Source organism: Schistocerca gregaria, chromosome 7 (assembly GCF_023897955.1).
Source record: "Schistocerca gregaria isolate iqSchGreg1 chromosome 7, iqSchGreg1.2, whole genome shotgun sequence".
Lineage (NCBI taxonomy): Eukaryota > Metazoa > Arthropoda > Insecta > Orthoptera > Acrididae > Schistocerca > Schistocerca gregaria.
Window position 1 is genome coordinate 51,911,394 of NC_064926.1, and position 19,839 is coordinate 51,931,232.

A 19,839-nucleotide genomic window follows, 5' to 3' on the forward strand; every position below is an offset into this window, starting at 1 on the left:
GGTGGCCACCAGTCATGGCACATAACACAAAAGCCAATAGACAACATAGGTCACGTTCTCCCTCCACCGCAATAACCTATTAAAATAAAGTTCCCTCTCCTTCTTCCTTAAGTGACCAATGAAACTAACTACATTTAAAAAAAAAATGGTGACGTAATGGCAATGGCCGTGAACACTAACAACAAAATAAAAAGAACACTGCATAGCTAGAACGCACCATTAGACCCAGAAGAAGGCCGCTGCAACCGTGGCCGTTTTTCTCCAGCAGCAGTAGTTTTTACATTATGACGCGGTACCAAACCGAGAAAACTTTTATGTCTACTAGACGTTATTAACCTCACATTAACTTTCAAGCTCCCGCCTTTTTAAGCTTGTGTCGGCACCATGCTGTTCGAATTGTCGCCGAACCGGAGGGTGACGTCGCAGTGGGCCACGTTTTTGCACCGTTGCAGAGGGAGGTTTTAGGCACCTTGGAGCCAAATTTAGAAGTTGCGCGTTGCAATGGGAGGCAATTATGAGGTTTCGATTAACTTATCGTTTCATTCTGCTGTACAGTATGTACTGTACGGGACGGCGCGCTTTCAGGAATTGACTCGTGAACAATTCTGGCGACGTCTCAAATTTCGTCTACAGGTAAGTGCTGGAAAACACTTAAAATTTTATATGATACAGATCTCTCTGCCACGTAGACATGCCGCTTATTTTAATGCTCAGCTCCTCAAGCACATCCCTGCCTATACAGTAGCGGGTAGGTGTAACTGATCATCTCTCGAAAAAAGGACGGAGGAATCCTTGAAACGTCACAATTGCAATACTGGTATGGATGACCCTCTTCATTATTCACGAATATCCTCAAGCGGTCCAGGATGGTGGCTTCTTCAATAGGATGAGCAATGATATGTTTGCTGTTTCAGCAAGTAATGTCATATCTTATAGGTTGCAGAGCAGGTAAGTTATTTCACCTTCTGCATATCAAATGTAATCACGTACATGCAGCACGTCAACAGTAGCTCACCAACATCCGCACTAAAGTGACCAATCTTCGATGTCATCTCACATTTTATTCACTGAAAATATATTCAAATTTTGGAATAGGTAAATGAGTACTAAAATTCACCTTGAACTGAACCGCAATTTTACCTATACTTGTCGAGAAATAAACACACGTAAGAAAGGAAAATCGTTTATAAGAATACCGAAATCATATGCGCAGCCATGAGCTGTAAACGGTGAAAATCATAGTAGCAACGCAGGAACTCTAAACTCCTGGATGGGACGCCAAATAAGCGCCACAGCACATTGGCGAGAATCTTAGTCTGTCGATAGTGGTGGACATGTCAGTAAACGAAGGAGAAAGATATGGGAGTGCTGTAGAGGTACTGGGATATTTAACAATTTAAACTCAATACTGGGGGCATAAGATTGTCGTGACTATTGACTGAGAATTCTCGAACAGGTGTCATTTTATCAAAGCAATCCATAGACTGAAGTAATGTAGCGCTACCAACGGTAACGTTCTATGACAAAAGTTAATGCTGGAAACGATTTGGAAATAATAAATAATTTCTCAATAGGGATTGTTTTATGTCATTTATTTTATTTACTCTCTTACCGATGAGCCAATGCCAAGAAAAATCAACCCACTCAAACAGATGTCACCACCTTCTTGGAGGTATATTTCAACGACAGTTCGCTGAAAATTTCTGCTCGTTCTTTAGTTGTGCTCAGCAGACTTTCGTGAACAGCAAAGGAGAATATACTATTGATGACTGAAAGCTCTGTTATGTGCTTGTGTTGCGTTCGTCAAACTTATGAAAAAACGCTACGAACTTTTAGACCAACCCAATATATTGTTTCACGGTATTCTGCTGTGTTCATTGTCTTTTAACTACCGCAGTACGGCACAACTGTAAACGTTTCTTTGCTCACAACGCACACAGCTGCGATGTTAACAGTACGTGTGACGCTGGTACCCCGTGTGTCAGCGCTACGCATTAGGTAACCGGTGGCGATCGCCGCTATCTGCATTTATCGGAAGCGACAATTACACCTGGGTCCGTGGAGGATGCGAAGCGACCCGACGGCAGACGGGCAGCCATGGCAACAGACACGTACTGTGCGGTATCCGGAGATGATGTGTCGCCGGTATTACAGCCCCTAACGCCGGCTGCAGTTAGCATAGATTTCCTCGACGGCCACTTCGATTAGCACCGCTGGTCGTGATGCCGTGTAGCGTGCGGCTCCCCCGTGCATTGATTCTAATCGGCGCCGCCCGCGCGACCTAGCGTCTAAATCAGCAGCGCCCAACGTCGGATCCCATAAGACGCCTGTACCTGACGGATGGAAAATACCGCACACTGTGTCAGTTATGACGACGTGGATTTCATGTATGGGTATGGGGGGAACTGAGAACTGGGGAAAAAGGAATGAATCTGGACATTATACCGAAGTATATTGTTCAGATGCTGTTGTAATAATGGTCCAACGGTGATTTCAGGAGATAGTAATTTCAGGTGAATGTGGATGTATACAGATACTGTAATGTTGCGCAAATTGGGATAAACCCACTTAGGCAACACATACTTCGCCAGAGACATCGATAACGTGAAACGGTTGAAAAATACGTTTCCCATATCCCATTTGCTGTCCAGAGCCAATCCTAATTAGGATCCCTGGCCTGCGATTACCTAGGATTCCAGGGCAGAGATTCTAGGACGGTCTGATACCAAAGAGCGGCGCCATTCTGAGGATGAACGTGCATGGAGAGAAATTTGCACAGCGTGAGAATGTGCTTGTATTTTGTTGTGTTGGCTGAAGAGCCAACACCGTGCTACGAGACGAGGCCGAAATGCACGCGTTTTAGCTCACGCAGGCTGGCGTGAGGAGGGAAGGACTATACTTACGTGAGGTCTGGAACATGACATGGAATTCAGAAAGCGGACGTAATTAGTTTGATGATGAACGCCGCTCTTGATGGTACATGAGTCACAATATTATCCGTTCACATAGTACTTATTGTAACTGAATATGGCGCCTTGCTAGGTCGTAGAAAATGACGTAGCTGAAGGCTATGCTAAACTGACGTCTTGACAAATGAGAGCGTATGCAGACAGTGAACCATCGCTAGCAAAGTCGCTTGTACAACTGGGGCGAGTGCTAGGGAGTCTCTCTAGACTAGACCTGCCGTGTGGCGGAGCTCGGTCTGCAATCACTGATAGTGGCGACACGCTGGTCCGACGTATACTAACGGACCGCGGCCGATTTAAAGGCTACCACCTAGCAAATGTGGTGTCTGGCGGTGACACCACATGTTTCAGTTGCATCTCATTGTTTTGCTCACGGCTTCTGATACAATGTGTTACACAGGCACAAATACAGGTCTGCTGTTTAATAAAAATATTACGGAACGTCTGAATAACATGATAAGAGCATCAGATAAAGAACAAAAGAATACAATGGGTGGGCCATGTAGCCCGTATGCCAGATGGAAGACACGCGAAGATGGCACTAGCAGGGAAACCAAACACCAAAAGCCCAACTGGACGGTGGACTCGCATTCGGGAGGACGACGGGTCAATCCCGTCTCCAGCCATCCTGATTTAGGTTATCCGTGATTTCCCTAATTCGTTTTAGGCAAATGCCCGGATGGTTCCTTTGAAAGGGCACGGCCGATTTCCTTCCCAATCTTTCCCTAAACCGAGCTTCAGCTACGTCTCTAATGACCTCGTTGTCGAAGGGACATTAAACACTAACCACCACCACACCCTACTGGGCGGCCAAGGCAGAGATGGATGGACGACCTGGCGAAGGACCTAGCAGCCCTGGAAACTGAAGACACCTGGGGAAACCGGGCACAAAACAAAAAGGAATGGAGGCAGTTTGTGAAAGCAGAGCGTGGTCTGCAGGGCCTGTGATCGCTGAATATCTATCTGTCAATCTATTTATCTGAATAAAATGAATTGTTATTGAAATTAGCCCAGAAGTAAAATCATACCCTAATTGAAGTCCAGGTGAGTAGTTTATGAATGCCAATTCCGGAACATTACATCCTTATCACATCTATTGACAGATTATACATCTGGCATCAGGTTACACACTTGATCGTCCAACATCCTAGGTCACCTCCGACTCCCTTCTGCAGGCCAACCACCAGGAACTAATCAACGTCACCCAATGGAACCTCATCACTCTTATCTCCCTCCCCTCATCCCCTGTTGCCCACACTTCTACGAATGAGGATCAGGGAACCTCTCCCCGTATCACCATCAGTTTTTGCCCTCTACAGCTCCCTCTAGTACCATGGAAGTCATTCCCTCATGTCTTAGCAGATGTCCTATCATCCTGTCCCTTCTCCTTATCAGTGTTTCCCACATATTCCTTTCCTCTCCGATTCTGCGTAGAACCTCCTCATGCCTTACCTTATCAGTCCACCTAATTTTCAACAGTCGTCTATAGCACCACATCTCAAATGCTTCGATTCTCTTCTGTTCCGGTATCCCCAAAGTCCATGTTTCATTACCATACAATGTTGTACTCCAGACGTACATCCTCAGAAATTTCTTCCTCAAAATAAAGCCGGTATTTGATATTAGGAGACTTCTCTTGGCCAGGAATGCCTTTTTTGCCATAGCGAGTCTGCTTTTGATGTCCTCCTTGCTCCATCCGTCATTGGTTATTTTACTGCCTAGGTAGCAGAATTCCTTAACTTCATTGACTTCGTGACCATCAATCCTGATGTTAAATTTCTCGCTGTTCTCATTTCTACTACTGCTCATTACCTTCGTCTTTCTCCGATTTACTCTCAAACCATACTGTGTACTCATTAGACTGTTCATTCCGTGCAGCAGATCATTTAATTCTTCTTCACTTTCCCTCAGGATAGCAATGTCATCAGCGAATCATATCATTGATATCCTTTCACCTTGTATTTTAATTCCACTCCTTAGCCTTTCTTTTATTTCCATCATTGCTTCCTCGATGTACAGATTAAAGAGTAGGGGCGAAAGGCTACAGCCTTGTCTTACACCCTTCTTAATACGAGCATTTCGTTCTTGATCGTCCACTCTTATTATTCCCTCTTGGTTGTTGTACATATTGTATATAACCCGTCTCTCCCTATAGCTTACCCCTACTTTTTTCAGAATCTTGATCAGCTTGCACCAATTTATATTGTCGAACGCTTTTTCCAGGTCGACAAATCGTATGAACGTGTCTTGATCTTTCTTTAGCCTTGCTTCCATTATTACCCGTAACGTCAGAATTGCCTCTCCCGTTCCTTTACTTTTCCTAAAGCCAAACTGATCGTCACCTAGCGCATTCTCAATTTTCTTTTCCATTCTTCTGTATATTATTCTTGTAAGCAGCTTCGATGCATGACCTGTTAAGCTGATTGTGCGATAATTCTCGCACTTGTCAGCTCTTGCCGTCTTCGGCATTGTATGGATGATGCTTTTCCGAAGGTCGCTAGACTCATATATTCTACACACCAAAGTGAATAGTCTTTTTGTTGCCACTTCCCCAAATGATTTTAGAAATTCTGATGGAATGTTATCTATCGCTTCTGCTTTATTTGACCGTAAGTCCTCCAAAGCTCTTTTAAATTCCGATTCTAATACTGGATCCCCTATCTCTTCTAAATCGACTCCTGTTTCTTCTTGTATCACATCAGACAAATCTTCACCCTCATAGAGGCTTTCAATGAATTCTTTCCATCTATCTGCTCTCTCCTCTGCATTTAACACTGGAATCCCCGTTGCACTCTTAATGTTACCACCGTTGCTTTTAACGTCACTAAAGGGTGTTTTGACTTTCCTGTATGCTGAGTCTGTCCTTCCGACAGTCATATCTTTTTCGATGTCCTCACATTTTTCCTGCAGCCATTTCGTCTTAGCTTTGCTGCACTTCCTATTTATTTCATTCCTCAGCGACTTGTATTTCTGTATTCCTGATTTTCCCGGAACATATTTGTACTTCCTCCTTTCATCAATCAGCTGAAGTATTTCTTCTGTTACCCATGGTTTCTTCGCAGCTACCTTCTTTGTACCTATGTTTTCCTTCCCAACTTCTGTGATGGCCGTTTTTAGAGATGTCCATTCCTCTTCAACTGTGCTGCCTACTGCGCTATTCCTTACTGCTGTATCTATAGTGTTAGAGAATTTCAAACGTACCTCATCATTCCTTAGAACTTCCGTATCCCACTTCTTAGCGTATTGATTCTTCCTGACTAATGTCTTGAACTTCAGCCTACTCTTCATCACTACTATATTGTGATCTGAGTCTATATCTGCTCCTGGGTACACCTTACAATCCAGTATCTGATTTCGGAATCTCTGTCTGACCATGATATAATCTAATTGAAATCTTCCCGTATCTCCCGGCCTTTTCCAAGTATACCTCCTCCTCTTGTGATTCTTGAACAGGGTATTCGCTATTACTAGCTGAAACTTGTTACAGAACTCAATTAGTCTTTCTCCTCTTTCATTCCTTGTCCCAAGCCCATATTCTCCTGTAACCTTATCTTCTACTCCTTCCCCTACAACTGCATTTCAGTCGCCCATGACTATTAGATTGTCGTTCCCCTTTACATATTGCATTACCCTTTCAATATCCTCATACACTTTTTCTATCTGTTCATCTTCAGCTTGCGACGTCGGCATGTATACCCGAACTATCGTTGTCGGTGTTCGTCTGCTGTCGATTCTGATTAGAACAACCCGGTCACTGAACTCTTCACAGTAACACACCATCTGCCCTACCTTCCTATTCATAACGAATCCTACACCCGTTATACCATTTTCTGCTGCTGTTGATGTTACCCGATACTCATCTGACCAGAAATCGTTGTCTTCCTTCCACTTCACTTCACTTCACTGACCCTTTCTATATCTAGATTGAGCCTTTGTATGTCCCTTTTCAGATTTTCTAGTTTCCCTACCACGTTCAAGCTTCTGACATTGCACGCCCCGACTCGTAGAACGTTATCCTTTCGTTGATTATTCAATCTTTTTCTCATGGTAACCTCCCCATTGGCAGTCCCCTCCCGGAGATCCGAATGTGGGACTATTCCGGAATCTTTTGCCAATGGAGAGATCATCATGACACTTCTTCAATTACAGGCCACATGTCCTGTGGATACACGTTACGTGTCTTTAATGCAGTGGTTTCCATTGCCTTCTGCATCCTCATGTCGTTGATCATTGCTGATTCTTCCGCCTTTAGGGGCAATTTCCCACCCTCAGGACAAGCGAGTGCCCTGAACCTCTATCGGCTCCTCCGCCGTCTTTGACGAGTCCGTTGGCAGAATGAGGCTGACTTCTCATGCCGGAAGTCTTCGGCCGCCAATGCTGATTATTTATCAAAATTTAGGTAGTGGCGGGGATCGAACCCGGGAGCGAAGACGTTCTGATTATGAATCGCTACCCCCCCCCCCCTTTTTTTTGTTATATCATTTTGTTCGTTATTGTTCGTTTTAATTGTTCGAGGCGGGCGTCACCTGACGCCCATTGAAGTTCGTTACTGATCCATTCACTCAGTCAGTTTTTTATTTCAGAGAGCAGCTAACCCTCTGACCGAACACGCTGAGCTACCGTGCCGGCTATCCTAGACCACGGGTCTACTTCGTCATTCGTCGCACCAGCAGGTATCACACCCAGAACGATAATGAAGCACTCTCATACCTCCCATTTAGTATTTAAATATAAGTTAAATATTTTGTCCACATTTTTCCAAAATTTTGTACAATTGCTTGAATTTCACTCCACTGCTCCCGATGTTGTGTCGACACTCTGAACCTATCAACAAATCACAGTGTAGCATTACCCTGACTTCTTTTCATTTACTAGTGTATGTCATGTTAGAGTATGTGTTTTAGGAGCGAACTCATTGGCACAAATAATGACCTCATGTCATAAAATGACTTCACAGTAAATTATTGTACCCATGTTCAGCCAAAGGTATTGTGCATGTAACAAATACCACACAGCTAAAGGTATCAGCCTACTAAACCACTGATATATTACTAGATCGTGTGGTTCTTTCATGATTCTTAAACCTATTCAATCTGTATATTGAGCAAGCAGTAAAGGAAACAAAAGAAAAATTCGTAGTAGGAATTAAAATCCATGGAGAAGAAATAAAAACTTTGAGGTTCGCCGATGACATTGTAATTCTGTCAGAGACAGCAAAGGACTTGGAAGAGCAGCTGAATGGAATGGACAGTGTCTTGAGAGGAGTACATAAGATGAACATCAACTAAAGCATAACGAGGATAATGGAATGTAGTCGAATTAAGTACGGTGATGCTGAGGGAATTACATTAGGAACTGAGACACTTAAAGTAGTAAAGGAGTTTTGCTATTTGGGGAGAAAAATAACTGATGATGGTCGAAGTAGAGAGGATATAAAATGTTGACTGGCAATGGCAAGGAAAGCATTTCTGAAGAAGATAAATTTGTTGACATCGAGTATAGATTTAAGTGCCAGGAAGTCATTTGTGAAAGTATTTGTATGGAGTGTATACATGTATGGAAGTGAAACATGGACGATAAATAGTTTGGACAAGAAGAGAATTGAAGCTTTTGAAATGTGGTGCTACAGAAGAATGCTGAAGATTAGATGGGTAGATCACATAACTAATGAGGAAGTATTGAATAGGTTTGGGGAGTAGAGAAGTTTGTGGCACAACTTGACTAGACGAAGGGATCGGTTGGTAGGACATGTTCTGAGGCATGAAGGGATCTCCAATTTAGTATTGGAGGGCAGAGTGGAGGGTAAAAATCTAAGAGGGACACCAAGAGATGAATACACTAAGCAGATTCAGAAGGATGTAGGTTGCAGTAGGTACTGGGAGATGAAGAAGCTTGCACAGGCTAGAGTAGCATGGAGAGCTGCATAAAACCAGTCTCAGGAGTGAATACCACAACAACAACATTTCAGATCCTTCAAGAGGTGTTGGGTATGGAAGAAAGTTTCAATTATAAATGGTTATCAGTTAGGGGAAAAGATAACTGTGAAGGGTCTGGAAGTGGTTAATTAAGTAGCAAAAATCTGTCCGTCTGTACCTGCCTACGTTCGCCATTAGACCGAGAACCCGAACTGTATAACTTGCGTAACGCATTACTTCAATGTTATGTATAACTCTGCTATGTACCACTGCTTTAACTACAAGAGAAAGCAAAATCTACTGCAAGCGGCACGACTGTTTTTACGAGAGCTGTTGGGAAAGTAAGATAGTTGGAATGCGAAATAAAAACCACAGTGAAAATCCGATGAAGTTTTTCTCAAAGATATGTTGGGCTGTGTCTCTAGTATGCCCGTCGATCGCTTCACGTCGCTCTTTTCAATTCTGAGCGCACAGTGAACATGTCAAGATGCTACGAACAATCGTGTCTCCCGCCAAGTACGAAGGCCCAGTGAGAGATTTTTCCTGACGTCATGCAGCCCACGTGACATAACTGTCATCCGTTTCTTTCTGCATGATAATTATCGGTCGCACTCTGAAGGGGCAATGAAGATGCCCCTGCATCATTGTCCATGGGAAGTGTTTGATCACCCGCAATAGAGCCTGCAATTCTCCCCCTGAGTTTCGTCTCTGCTCACACGAACAGCTAGCTATGAGGACAACGGTCTGCACAGACAACGAGCTGTAGACCAGCGTAGGAAATTGGCAGAAAGCACAGGCGGCTTTCTTCTATGACGAAGGTATTGGAAAGTTGGTACAACGCTACGACAAATGTCTAAATCGAAGAGGCGACTTTGTAGAAAGGTAGCTAGACGGTGTACCTAGGTGTTCCAAATGAAACATTTTTTTTTTTATTTTCACAGTGGTTTCCAACTTGCGACCGATCGGACCTTACTTTCTGACCAGGCCTCGTCCTAATCAAAAGGAAGGACCAATATACATAGAGTGACCCAGAACTCCAGCGACAAACTTTCAGAGGCTCTTCACACATGTGTTCTGTGTACATTCGTACAAGTGTCCTGTGGCCTCCGGCGGCTAGTTACAGAGCATTAAGACAGAAATTATTCCATTTGTTACCACGATTATGTCTGCTTCTGTAAAAATACCTTCACAACAGTGGAAAAACATATAATATGCAACAATAAAAACGTACAACACTAAAGACAGAGTGAAGTAACAGTCGTCAGATAAAAACGTGGTGCGATGTTGTTCTCATCGCCGAAGGCACAGTGCAGCGTAGCGTTATTGCGCCACAGTTACCGTGCATCCAGCGAACCTGGAGACGACGTGCATATCGGCCAAATCTTCCTCAGTAAACCTATCCATTGAACTTCTTTGAACCACTGGTACTGCTGGAAAAATAGCCCAAGAGAAAACCGAGTGGGACAGAACGCAAGCTTAAGGGGAAATAGTAAAGTGGTCGCCTTCGTTGGCAACAGGAGTTACCGTGACCGTATCTAAGAAGTTCTTTTTTCTAAAAACGATGCACAGCACACACCGTCGACATCTGCACTTTCTGCATTATTTTAAGTGCAGTGCAGACAGAAAGCTAACTGGGGCGACCTACACAAAAAATAGCTACTCTGTAACGAGTAGCCGAAGACTGTGAGCCCCTCATATCGAAATACTCAGAAGGTTTCCCTGAACAATTTCTGGTAACTCGTCGACTGGAGTTCTGGGGCTCCTTCCTGTGACAGCAGCGTTGAAGGGCAGCAAAGAGGGACGAAGGAAGAGGACTGGCAAGGTTTGGGAAATGGTGAGATTTCGGAAAATTCGCCCAAAAACCCGTGTTAGGGCAGATTTTCCGGAGAATATGACAACGAATCAATGATCGTTGGAGACTGCAGTGGACGGGATTTGAAAACCTGAGTGCTTTAAAGTGGAAGATACGGTATGAAGGAAAACAAAGATTTCTGTCAAAACATAATGCAACAGTTAATAAGAGCGGTGAGGTATGCGCACTGCATGTGATTGGGGGGGGGGGGGGGGGGGTGAGAAAGGTGGAGAAAAAATAGCAAGATTGAAAATAATGGGCACAGAAAACAAAAATGGCAACGAAAATGGAATAGTTACTGTGGTAAAATGCTGAGACCAAAGAAATTATTGTAAATGAAGGCCAGATGGATAGCGTGAACCAAGGAATAATTGTAACGCAAGTTCCCATCTGTTGAGTTCTGGAAACTGGTGTCTTGGGACAGAATCCAGGTGGCACGTGTGGTTAAGCAGCCACTGAGGTCACGACTGACACGTTATAGAGATCTTTGTGCGATGGGGTACTTGTCAGTATACGCCCTCTGGCTGTGCCGATTCGTCCTGAGAACCGGGTGGTACCGATGCAGAAGGCCGAACAACTGGTACACGAGGTGTATCGTTTCAGTGATGTCTCTGCCATTGATAGTGTATTTCTTGCCAGTTACAGGGCTGGTATAGGACGTGGTAGGAAGGTGCTTAGGGCAAGTGGCACAGGGGGAGAGAGGCGGTCACCACAAGGGTATGAGCGACAGGGTCGGAAACGGGTGCAAAAGGGACACAGGGTCTTCAAACGGCTCTGAGCACTAAGGGACTTAACTTCTGAGGTCATCAGTCCCCTAGAACAGAACTACTTAATCCTAACTAACCTAAGGACATCACACACATCCATGCCAGAGGCAGCATTCGAACCTGCGCCCGTAGCGGTCGCGCGGTTCCAGACTGTAGCGCCTAGAACCGCTCGGCCACTCCGGCCGGCGACACAGGGTCTGACAAGGATATTGCGGAGATAGCGAGGGCGACGGAAAGCTGTTCTAGGTATGGTGGGCAAAATGTCGAACATAACTGATATCAGGGCATGAATCTAGCAAGTCATAGCATCGTCGAAGTATCTGATTAATACTTGTTCATTAAAGACCAGAATAATACTGAGTGACTATAGTGTATTCGTAAGTTGCTTTTGTAGGGATCAGCAGTACCAGCATTGGATGTAATTGTCTGTGTAATCTGCTTCTGAACTAGGCTAGTGGGGTAATTATGTCTAGAGAAGAGTGATGTGAGAACCACTCGTCGTGAGTAGATTTTTTATCTACCCAGTCACATAATGCTTAAAGTAATTAATCTTCGTTTTGAAGCAACAAATTAACTTTGTCGAGGTGTTTTGACCTTTTACATACTTGATTTACTTCAGAGTACATTTCAGAGAATGTGTTGAAAAGGAAGTTGCCGAGAGCTCCCACATCAGGCTTCGCAGCAATAGTTTGTGGAGGCTGTCACCCACAAGATCTGTTAGGTCACTGGCAGTAAGACGTAGTTCTAGCTACCATTATAAATTAGTATTCTGGGGCTGATTTCTAAAATCATGAATCAGACCAACAAAGCTGCCAAAGTAAAACAAGCAAAAAGTTCGATATGGAAAGAGAATAATTTCAAACAATTGTATATAGTAGCCGAATATTCCGGTAGTGTTACATCAGGGCCAAAAGTTATTACGTGAAAATTCTAGATATGACGAACAAAGAGTCTCTTTTGTGAAGTAACCCATCAGGAATAGATCGGCTGGTCACAAACGATCCTTGAATTACGAGAAGGGTGGAGGCTGTAACAGAGTTATTCTACAGTGAATGTTTGTTTATCACAGTCGTCAGTTTAACCCGGCAGCTAATCAACGCATGCTGTCTTAGTGCACTAAAGATCAGGAAACGTACTTCAGTTCTTTCCTTCAGAAGTTCCTCATCCCAGAACAACACTGGCTTTTGCACAGTATTGCTTTTTACTCACCTGGGTAGGGTTCTGCGCAGCAGGGATAGTACTTTTCGTGGCGCTCTGCAGGCACGCCCAGGATGTCCCATTCGACGCTGGGGTAGTACTCGCGCAGGTCGATGCCCACCTTCACCTTGTTGTCGTCGTACTTCTGGTTTATGTGCTTCAGGTCGATCTGCGGAAGGACAGAGAGCATTAACATGTAAGTGTACTCTTAACAGACCAACATACCCTGTTCTAATGAATAATACACTGAGGGGAAAGATAGATATCACCTACAGGAAAATTGAAGCTGTCTTCGGAGGAAAGACGATTAATTGTATATGCTTATCAAGAGCACAGTCCTAAGCAAAGGAGGAAGGCTGAACAGCGGAAAGAGTGTATAGAGGACCTGTACAAGGGAGATGTAATTTAGGGAATATTTTAGAAATTTGACAGGACGTAGATGAAGATGAGACACGACATACGAAACTGCAAGAAGAATCTGACAGAGCACTGATAGACCAAAGTTTACACAAGGCCCCAGGAGTAGACAACATTCCGTCAGAGCTACTGACAACGTTGGGAGAGCTAGCCACGACAAAACTCTTCCTTCCGATGAGCAAGATGTAGGAGACTGCCGAAATACCCCAGACTTAAAAGAAAAGATTGTAATTACTTCAATTCCAACGAAAGGAGATGCGTAGAAGTGTGAATATTACAGAACTGTCTCTTTAACAAGTCATGTTTACAAAATACTAACACGAATTCTCTACAGAATAATGGAAAAACTGGTAAAAGACGATCTAGAAGACCAGTTTGGATTCCGGAGATATGTAGGAACACGCGAGGCAATATTGAAACCTACGACTCCTTTTAGAAGGTAGGTTAAGGAAGGCATACCTACGTTTATAGCAGAGAAAGCTTTTCACAGTGTTGACTGGAACACTCGCTTCGAAATTCTTAAGATAGCAGGGGTAAAATACATTGAGCGAAAAGCTATTTACAACTTGTGTGGAAACCAGACGGCAGTTATAAGAGTCGAGAGGCATGAAAAGGAAGCAGTGGTTGAGACTGGAGCGAGACACGGTTGTAGTGTTTCGCCGATGCTATTCAATCTATACACTGAGCAAGTAATAAAGGAAACCAAAGAAAAATTGGGAGTAGGAACTGAAGAGAAACAATCTTTGAGGTTTGCCGATGACACTGTAATTCCGTCACAGACAGCAAAGGACTTGGAAGAGCAGTATCTTGGAAAGAGGATATAAGATGAAAATCAATGAAAGTAAAACGAGGATAATGGAATGCAGTCTAATTAAAACAGGTGATGCTAACGGAATTAGATTAGGTAACGAGACACTTAAAGTAGTAGGTGAATTTTTCTGTTTGTGTAGCAAAATAAGTGATGATGTTCGAAGTAGAGGAGATACAAAATGTAGACTGGCAGTGGCAAGAAAATAATTGCTGAAGAACAGAAATCTGTTATCAATTTAAGTGATAGGAAGTGTTTTCTGAAGGTATTTGTTTGGAGTATAGCCATGTATGGAAGTGAAACATAGACGATAAACAGTTTAGATAAAAAGAGAATAGAAACTTTTGAAGTGTGGCTCTACAGAGAAATGCTGAAGATTAGATAGGTCGATCACATAAGTAATGAGGAGGAACTGACTAGGATTGAGGAGAAAAGAAATTTGTGGCACAATCTGATTACAAGAAGGGATCGGTTGATTGAGCACATTCTGATACATCAAGGGGTCACCTGTTTAGCATTGGAGCAAACTCGAGGGGGGGGGGGGTTACAAATCGAAGGAGGAGACCAAGAGGTGTATATAGTAATCAGATTCAGAAGGATGTAGATTGCAGTAGTTATTCTGAGATGCAGAGGCTTGCACAGTATAAATTAGCATGGAGAGCTACATCAAACCAGTCTTCGGACTGGGGTCCACGACAAAAATAACAGCAGCAACAACATTGAGTGTAGAATGGATAGGACAGCTTAGTTTATGCTTAAGTGGCTCAATTAATTCAATTATCAATGGTCAGGATGGATATTAAAGCCAAACACTGCGAATAAAAGTGTGAAAATTGCATCATAAGAGTGTGAGTCGGAAATACGGAGCGTCAAGATAGGAAACTTTGATTTTGGCAAGGATCAAGTCACTTTCTACATTTTGTAATGCAACGTACCATTGTATCATAAAAATGTTACTCCTCAGGGTATTATCGAGCCCAATCCATAGTTAATTTTTCACCCACTAGACGTCATTCCACGTCTTTCCATTGGAAACATAGTTAATTGTTTACTGCGTGCTTCTGCATGAAGGCCTAGAAATGTATATCCGCAGATAGAAACTGATAGAAAATCTACTCAGCGACAATAATAAAACAGGTTAAAGCCAATTTTTCAATAGCTTTGACAAAGTAAATAAAGCATTCTCGTAATTTACAATTTCAAAGCAGAGCTATTTATTCAAACAGTTCCAATTAAGTTCAACCTGCAAATATATATGTATCATTTTTTTAATCTTTTTATATGTAAGCATTTAACTCTAGTAATACCAACGTATTTTCCAGAACGCGTACTACCAATGGGGAGGAAAGGGGTTCATTGTGTCCACTACAAAAAAAAAAAAAATCAAAAAGTAAACAGATTTCGTTATTTTTTACTAATAACACCTTTTCAGTTAGGCATTGATATACAAACAGAATCTAGAAAACATCCTTTAGAACAATCTAGGCAATAACAATGCATTTTCGGTAATATGAATACAGAGAGATGGGTACCATCACAAAAATATTTGGTGGCATGTAAGTGGTAATGCACTGGCTTTCTTCTATTAAAACCATGTGCATATATGAAATGTTACTCATTATCAATTCACATATATAATTATTTTAAATACAGTGGTGTGCTGGGATTCTACGTATCTGTCGAAATTACGTTAATAGCGATGGACATAAAGTTTACTGTACTCAGTATATGATACCTGTAGTGGTGTTGGGTATGCTAATAATATTGCAGGCTTTATTTTGTTTGGTAATCGAAATAATAGTTACGTGTCTTCATTCCAAATGGCAGTGCTGTATGGCTGAAAATGGGGTCTCCGAAACGTAAGGGCTAGTTTTTTAAAGGTTTGAACATGGCTGCGTGGTCAGCGACCATTTATAAAGTAAATTTAAAGCAATAACAGCCCTCGGTCGTAAAAATTAAGTAAGTACTTACACTTGAAAAGTTTTTTGCTCTATAATTTTGTGTTTATGTTATAGGCCAGTTTGGGTGTTTTACTTCTGGTGAAGGCACTCATAGTAGTGCCTAAACCTAGGTCAAAATACTTCTTTTTTGCGACCGAGGGCAGTTATTGCTTTAATTTTACTTTGTAAGTGCTAGTGTTAGAACAATGATGCTTGTAGGAGGAGAGGGAGTTTGTTGTGTTGAAGAGCGTTGAAGGGGAGGGGATTGATTGGGACTTAAACTGTTAGCAACACTTGTCTGCAAGTTACAACGGCTTTACTCTGATGGAAAGCTCCCTCCCAGAATACTATATCTGCACAGCAGTGCCTTTTGCATCAGTCACCATACTGGAGATGATTGCACCTATGGTCGTGCATCTTCTCTGGGCCATTGCTAGTGTGGTGCTCACGGCTGTACCCCACAAGTCAGAGTTCGATGTGTTGGCTTTCTTGCAAATGACATGCTTTTTGAGGGTGTTGTTTCAGCTACTGGTCAACTCTCAGCTGCATATTTTGTAGTGTTCTGTGACAAACACAGTACCTTTGGTTGAAAACATCAGAATTTTGGTATGATGTCTCACGATCTAGTAATATATCCGTGGTTTAGTAGGCTGATACCTTTAGCTGTGTGGTATTTGTTACGTGCACAATATCTTTGGCTGAACATGGGTACAATAATTTACTGTGCAGTCATTTTATGACATGAGGTCATTATTTGTGCCAATAAGTTCGCTTCTAAAACACATACTCTAACATGACATACACTAGTAAATGAAAAGAAGTCAGGGTAATGCTACACTGTGATTTGTTGATAGCTTCAGAGTGTCGACACATCGGGAGCAGTGGAGTGAAATTCAAGCAACTGTACAAAATTTTGGAAAAATGTGGACAAAATATTTAATTTAATATTTAAATACTATATGGGAGGGATGAGAGTGCTTCCTTATCGTTCTGGGTGTGATACCTGCTGGTGCGACGAATGACGAAGTAGTAAACTGTTATTAAGACCCGTGGTCTAGCGGAGCCGGCACGGTAGCTCAGCGTGTTCGGTCAGAGGGTTAGCTGCTCTCTGTAATAAAAAAACTGAGTGAATGGATCAGTAACTAACTTCGAAGGGCGTCTGAGGACGTCCGCCAAGAACAATTGTAACGACCTATAACGAAAAAAAAGGGGGGTAGCGTCTTTGATTCAAAATCAGAACGTCTTCGCTCCCCGGTTCGATCCCCGCCACTGCCTAAATTTTGATAAATAATCAGCATTGGCGGCCGAAGACTTCCGGCATAAGAAGTCAGCCTCATTCTGCCAACGGCCTTGTCAAAGAGCGCGGAGGAGTGGATAGAGGTTCAGGGCACTCTCTTGTCCTGAGGGTGGGAAATTGCCCCTAAAGCCAGAAGTATCACAATGATCAACGACATGAGGATGCAGAAGGCAATGGAAACCACTGCATTAAAGACACGTAACGTGTATCCACAGGACATGTGACCTGTAGTTGAAGAAGTGTCATGATGATCTCTCCATTGGCAAAAGATTCACGAAAAGTCCCCCATTCGGATCTCCGGGAGGGGACTACCAAGGGGGAGGTTACCATGAGAAAAAGATTGAATAATCAACGAAAGGATAATATTCTACGAGTCGGGGCGTGGAATGTCAGAAGCTAGAATGTGGTAGGGAAACTAGAAAATCTGAAAAGGGACTTGCAAAGGCTCAATCTAGATATAGTAGGGGTCAGTGAAGTGAAGTGAAGTGGAAGGAAGACAACGATTTCTTATCAGATGAGTATCGGGTAATATCAACAGCAGCAGAAAATGGTATAAAAGGTGTAGGATTCGTTATGAATAGGAAGGGTGGGCAGAGGGTCTGTTACTGTGAACAGTTCAGTGACCGGGTTGTTCTAATCAGAATCGACAGCAGACCAACAACGACAACGATAGTTCAGGTATACATGCCGACGTCGCAAGCTGAAGATGAACAGATAAAGAAAGTATATGAGGATATTGAAAGGGTAATGCAATATGTAAAGGGGGACGAAAATCTAATAGTCATGGGCGACTGGAATGCAGTTGTAGGGGAAGGAGTAGAAGAAAAGGTTACAGGAGAATATGGGCTTGGGACAAGGAATGAAAGAGGAGAAAGACTAATTGAGTTCCGTAACAAGTTTCAGCTAGTAATAGCGAATACCCTGTTCAAGAATCACAAGAGGAGGAGGTATACTTGGAAAAGGCCGGGAGGTACGGGAAGATTTCAATTAGATTACATCATGGTCAGACAGAGATTCTGAAATCAAATACTGGACTGTAAGGCGTACCCAGGAGCAGATATAGACTCAGATCACAATATAGTAGTGATGAAGAGTAGGCTGAAGTTCAAGACATTAGTCAGGAAGAATCAATACGCTAAGAAGTGGGATACGGAAGTTCTAAGGAATGACGAGATACGTTTGAAGTTCTCTAACACTATAGATACAGCAGTAAGGAATAGCGCAGTAGGCAGCACAGTTGAAGAGGAATGGACATCTCTAAAAACGGCCATCACAGAAGTTGGGAAGGAAAACATAGGTACAAAGAAGGTAGCTTCGAAGAAACCATGGGTAACAGAGGAAACACTTCAGCTGATGGATGAAAGGAGGAAGTAAAAAACATGTTCCGGGAAAATCAGGAATACAGAAATACAAGTCGCTGATAAATGAAATAAATAGGAAGTGTAGGAAAGCTAAGACGAAATGGTTGCAGGAAAAATGTGAAGACATAGAAAAGATATGATTGTCGGAAGGACAGACTCAGCATACAGGAAAGTCAAAACAGCAACGGTGGTAACATTAAGAGTGCAACGGGAATTCCAGTGTTAAATGTAGAGGAGAGGGCAGATAGGTGAAAAGAATACATTGAGAGCCTCTATGAGGGTGAAGATTTATCTGATGTGATAGAAAAAGAAACAGAATTCGATTTAGAAGAGATAGGGGATCCAGTATTAGAATCGGAATTTAAAAGAGCTTTGGAGGACTTACTGTCAAATAAGACAGAAGGGATAGATAACATTAGATCAGAATTTCTAAAATCATTAGGAGAAGTGGCAACAAAACGATTATTCACGTTGGTGTGTAGAATATATGAGTCTGGCGACATACCATCTCACTTTCGGAAAAGCATCATGCACACAATTCCGAAGACGGCAAGAGCTGACAAGTGCGAGAATTATCCCACAATCAGCTTAACAGCTCATGCATCGAAGCTGCTTACAAGAATGATATACAGAAGACTGGAAAAGAAAATTGCGAATGCGCTATGTGACGATCAGTTTGGCTTTAGAAAAAGTAAAGGCACGAGAGAGGCTATTCTGGCGTTACGGCTAATATTGGAAGCAAGGCTAAAGAAAAATCAAACACGTTCATAGGGTTTGTCGACCTGGAATAAGCGTTCGACAATATAAAATGGTGCAAGCTGTTGAAGATTCTGAAAAAAGTAGGGGTAAGCTATAGGGAGAGACGGGTCATATACAATATGTACAACAACCAAGAGGGAATAATATGAGTGGACGATCAAGAACGAAGTACTCGTATTAAGAAGGGAGTAACACAAGGCTGTAGCCTTTCGCCCCTACTCTTCAATCTGTACATCGAGGAAGCAATGATGGAAATAAAAGAAAGGTTCAGGAGTGGAATTAAAATACAAGGTGAAAGGATATCAATGATACGATTCGCTGATGACATTGCTATCCTGAGGGAAAGTGAAGAAGAATTAAATGATCTGCTGAACGGAATGAACAGTCTAATGAGTACACCATATGGTTTGAGAGTAAATCGGAGAAAGACGAATGTAATGAGGAGTAGTAGAAATGAGAACAGCGAGAAACTTAACATCAGGATTGATGTTCACGAAGTCAATGAAGTTAAGAAATTCTGCTACCTAGGCAGTAAAATAACCAATGACGGACGGAGCAAG

At 42.6% G+C, this 19,839-nt stretch overlaps 1 protein-coding gene across 2 annotated transcripts in view; it reads right to left on the reverse strand.

Annotated features, from left to right (window-relative positions):
* Positions 1 to 19,839, reverse strand: part of LOC126281695 (acetylcholine receptor subunit alpha-L1) — a 601,659-nt gene that overhangs the window by 87,349 nt on the left and 494,471 nt on the right. For both annotated transcript variants that reach the window (XM_049980867.1, XM_049980868.1), the window contains exon 5: positions 12,710 to 12,866. In XM_049980867.1, coding sequence (XP_049836824.1) covers positions 12,710 to 12,866 — 157 coding nt within the window. The remainder of the gene's footprint in view (positions 1 to 12,709; positions 12,867 to 19,839) is intronic.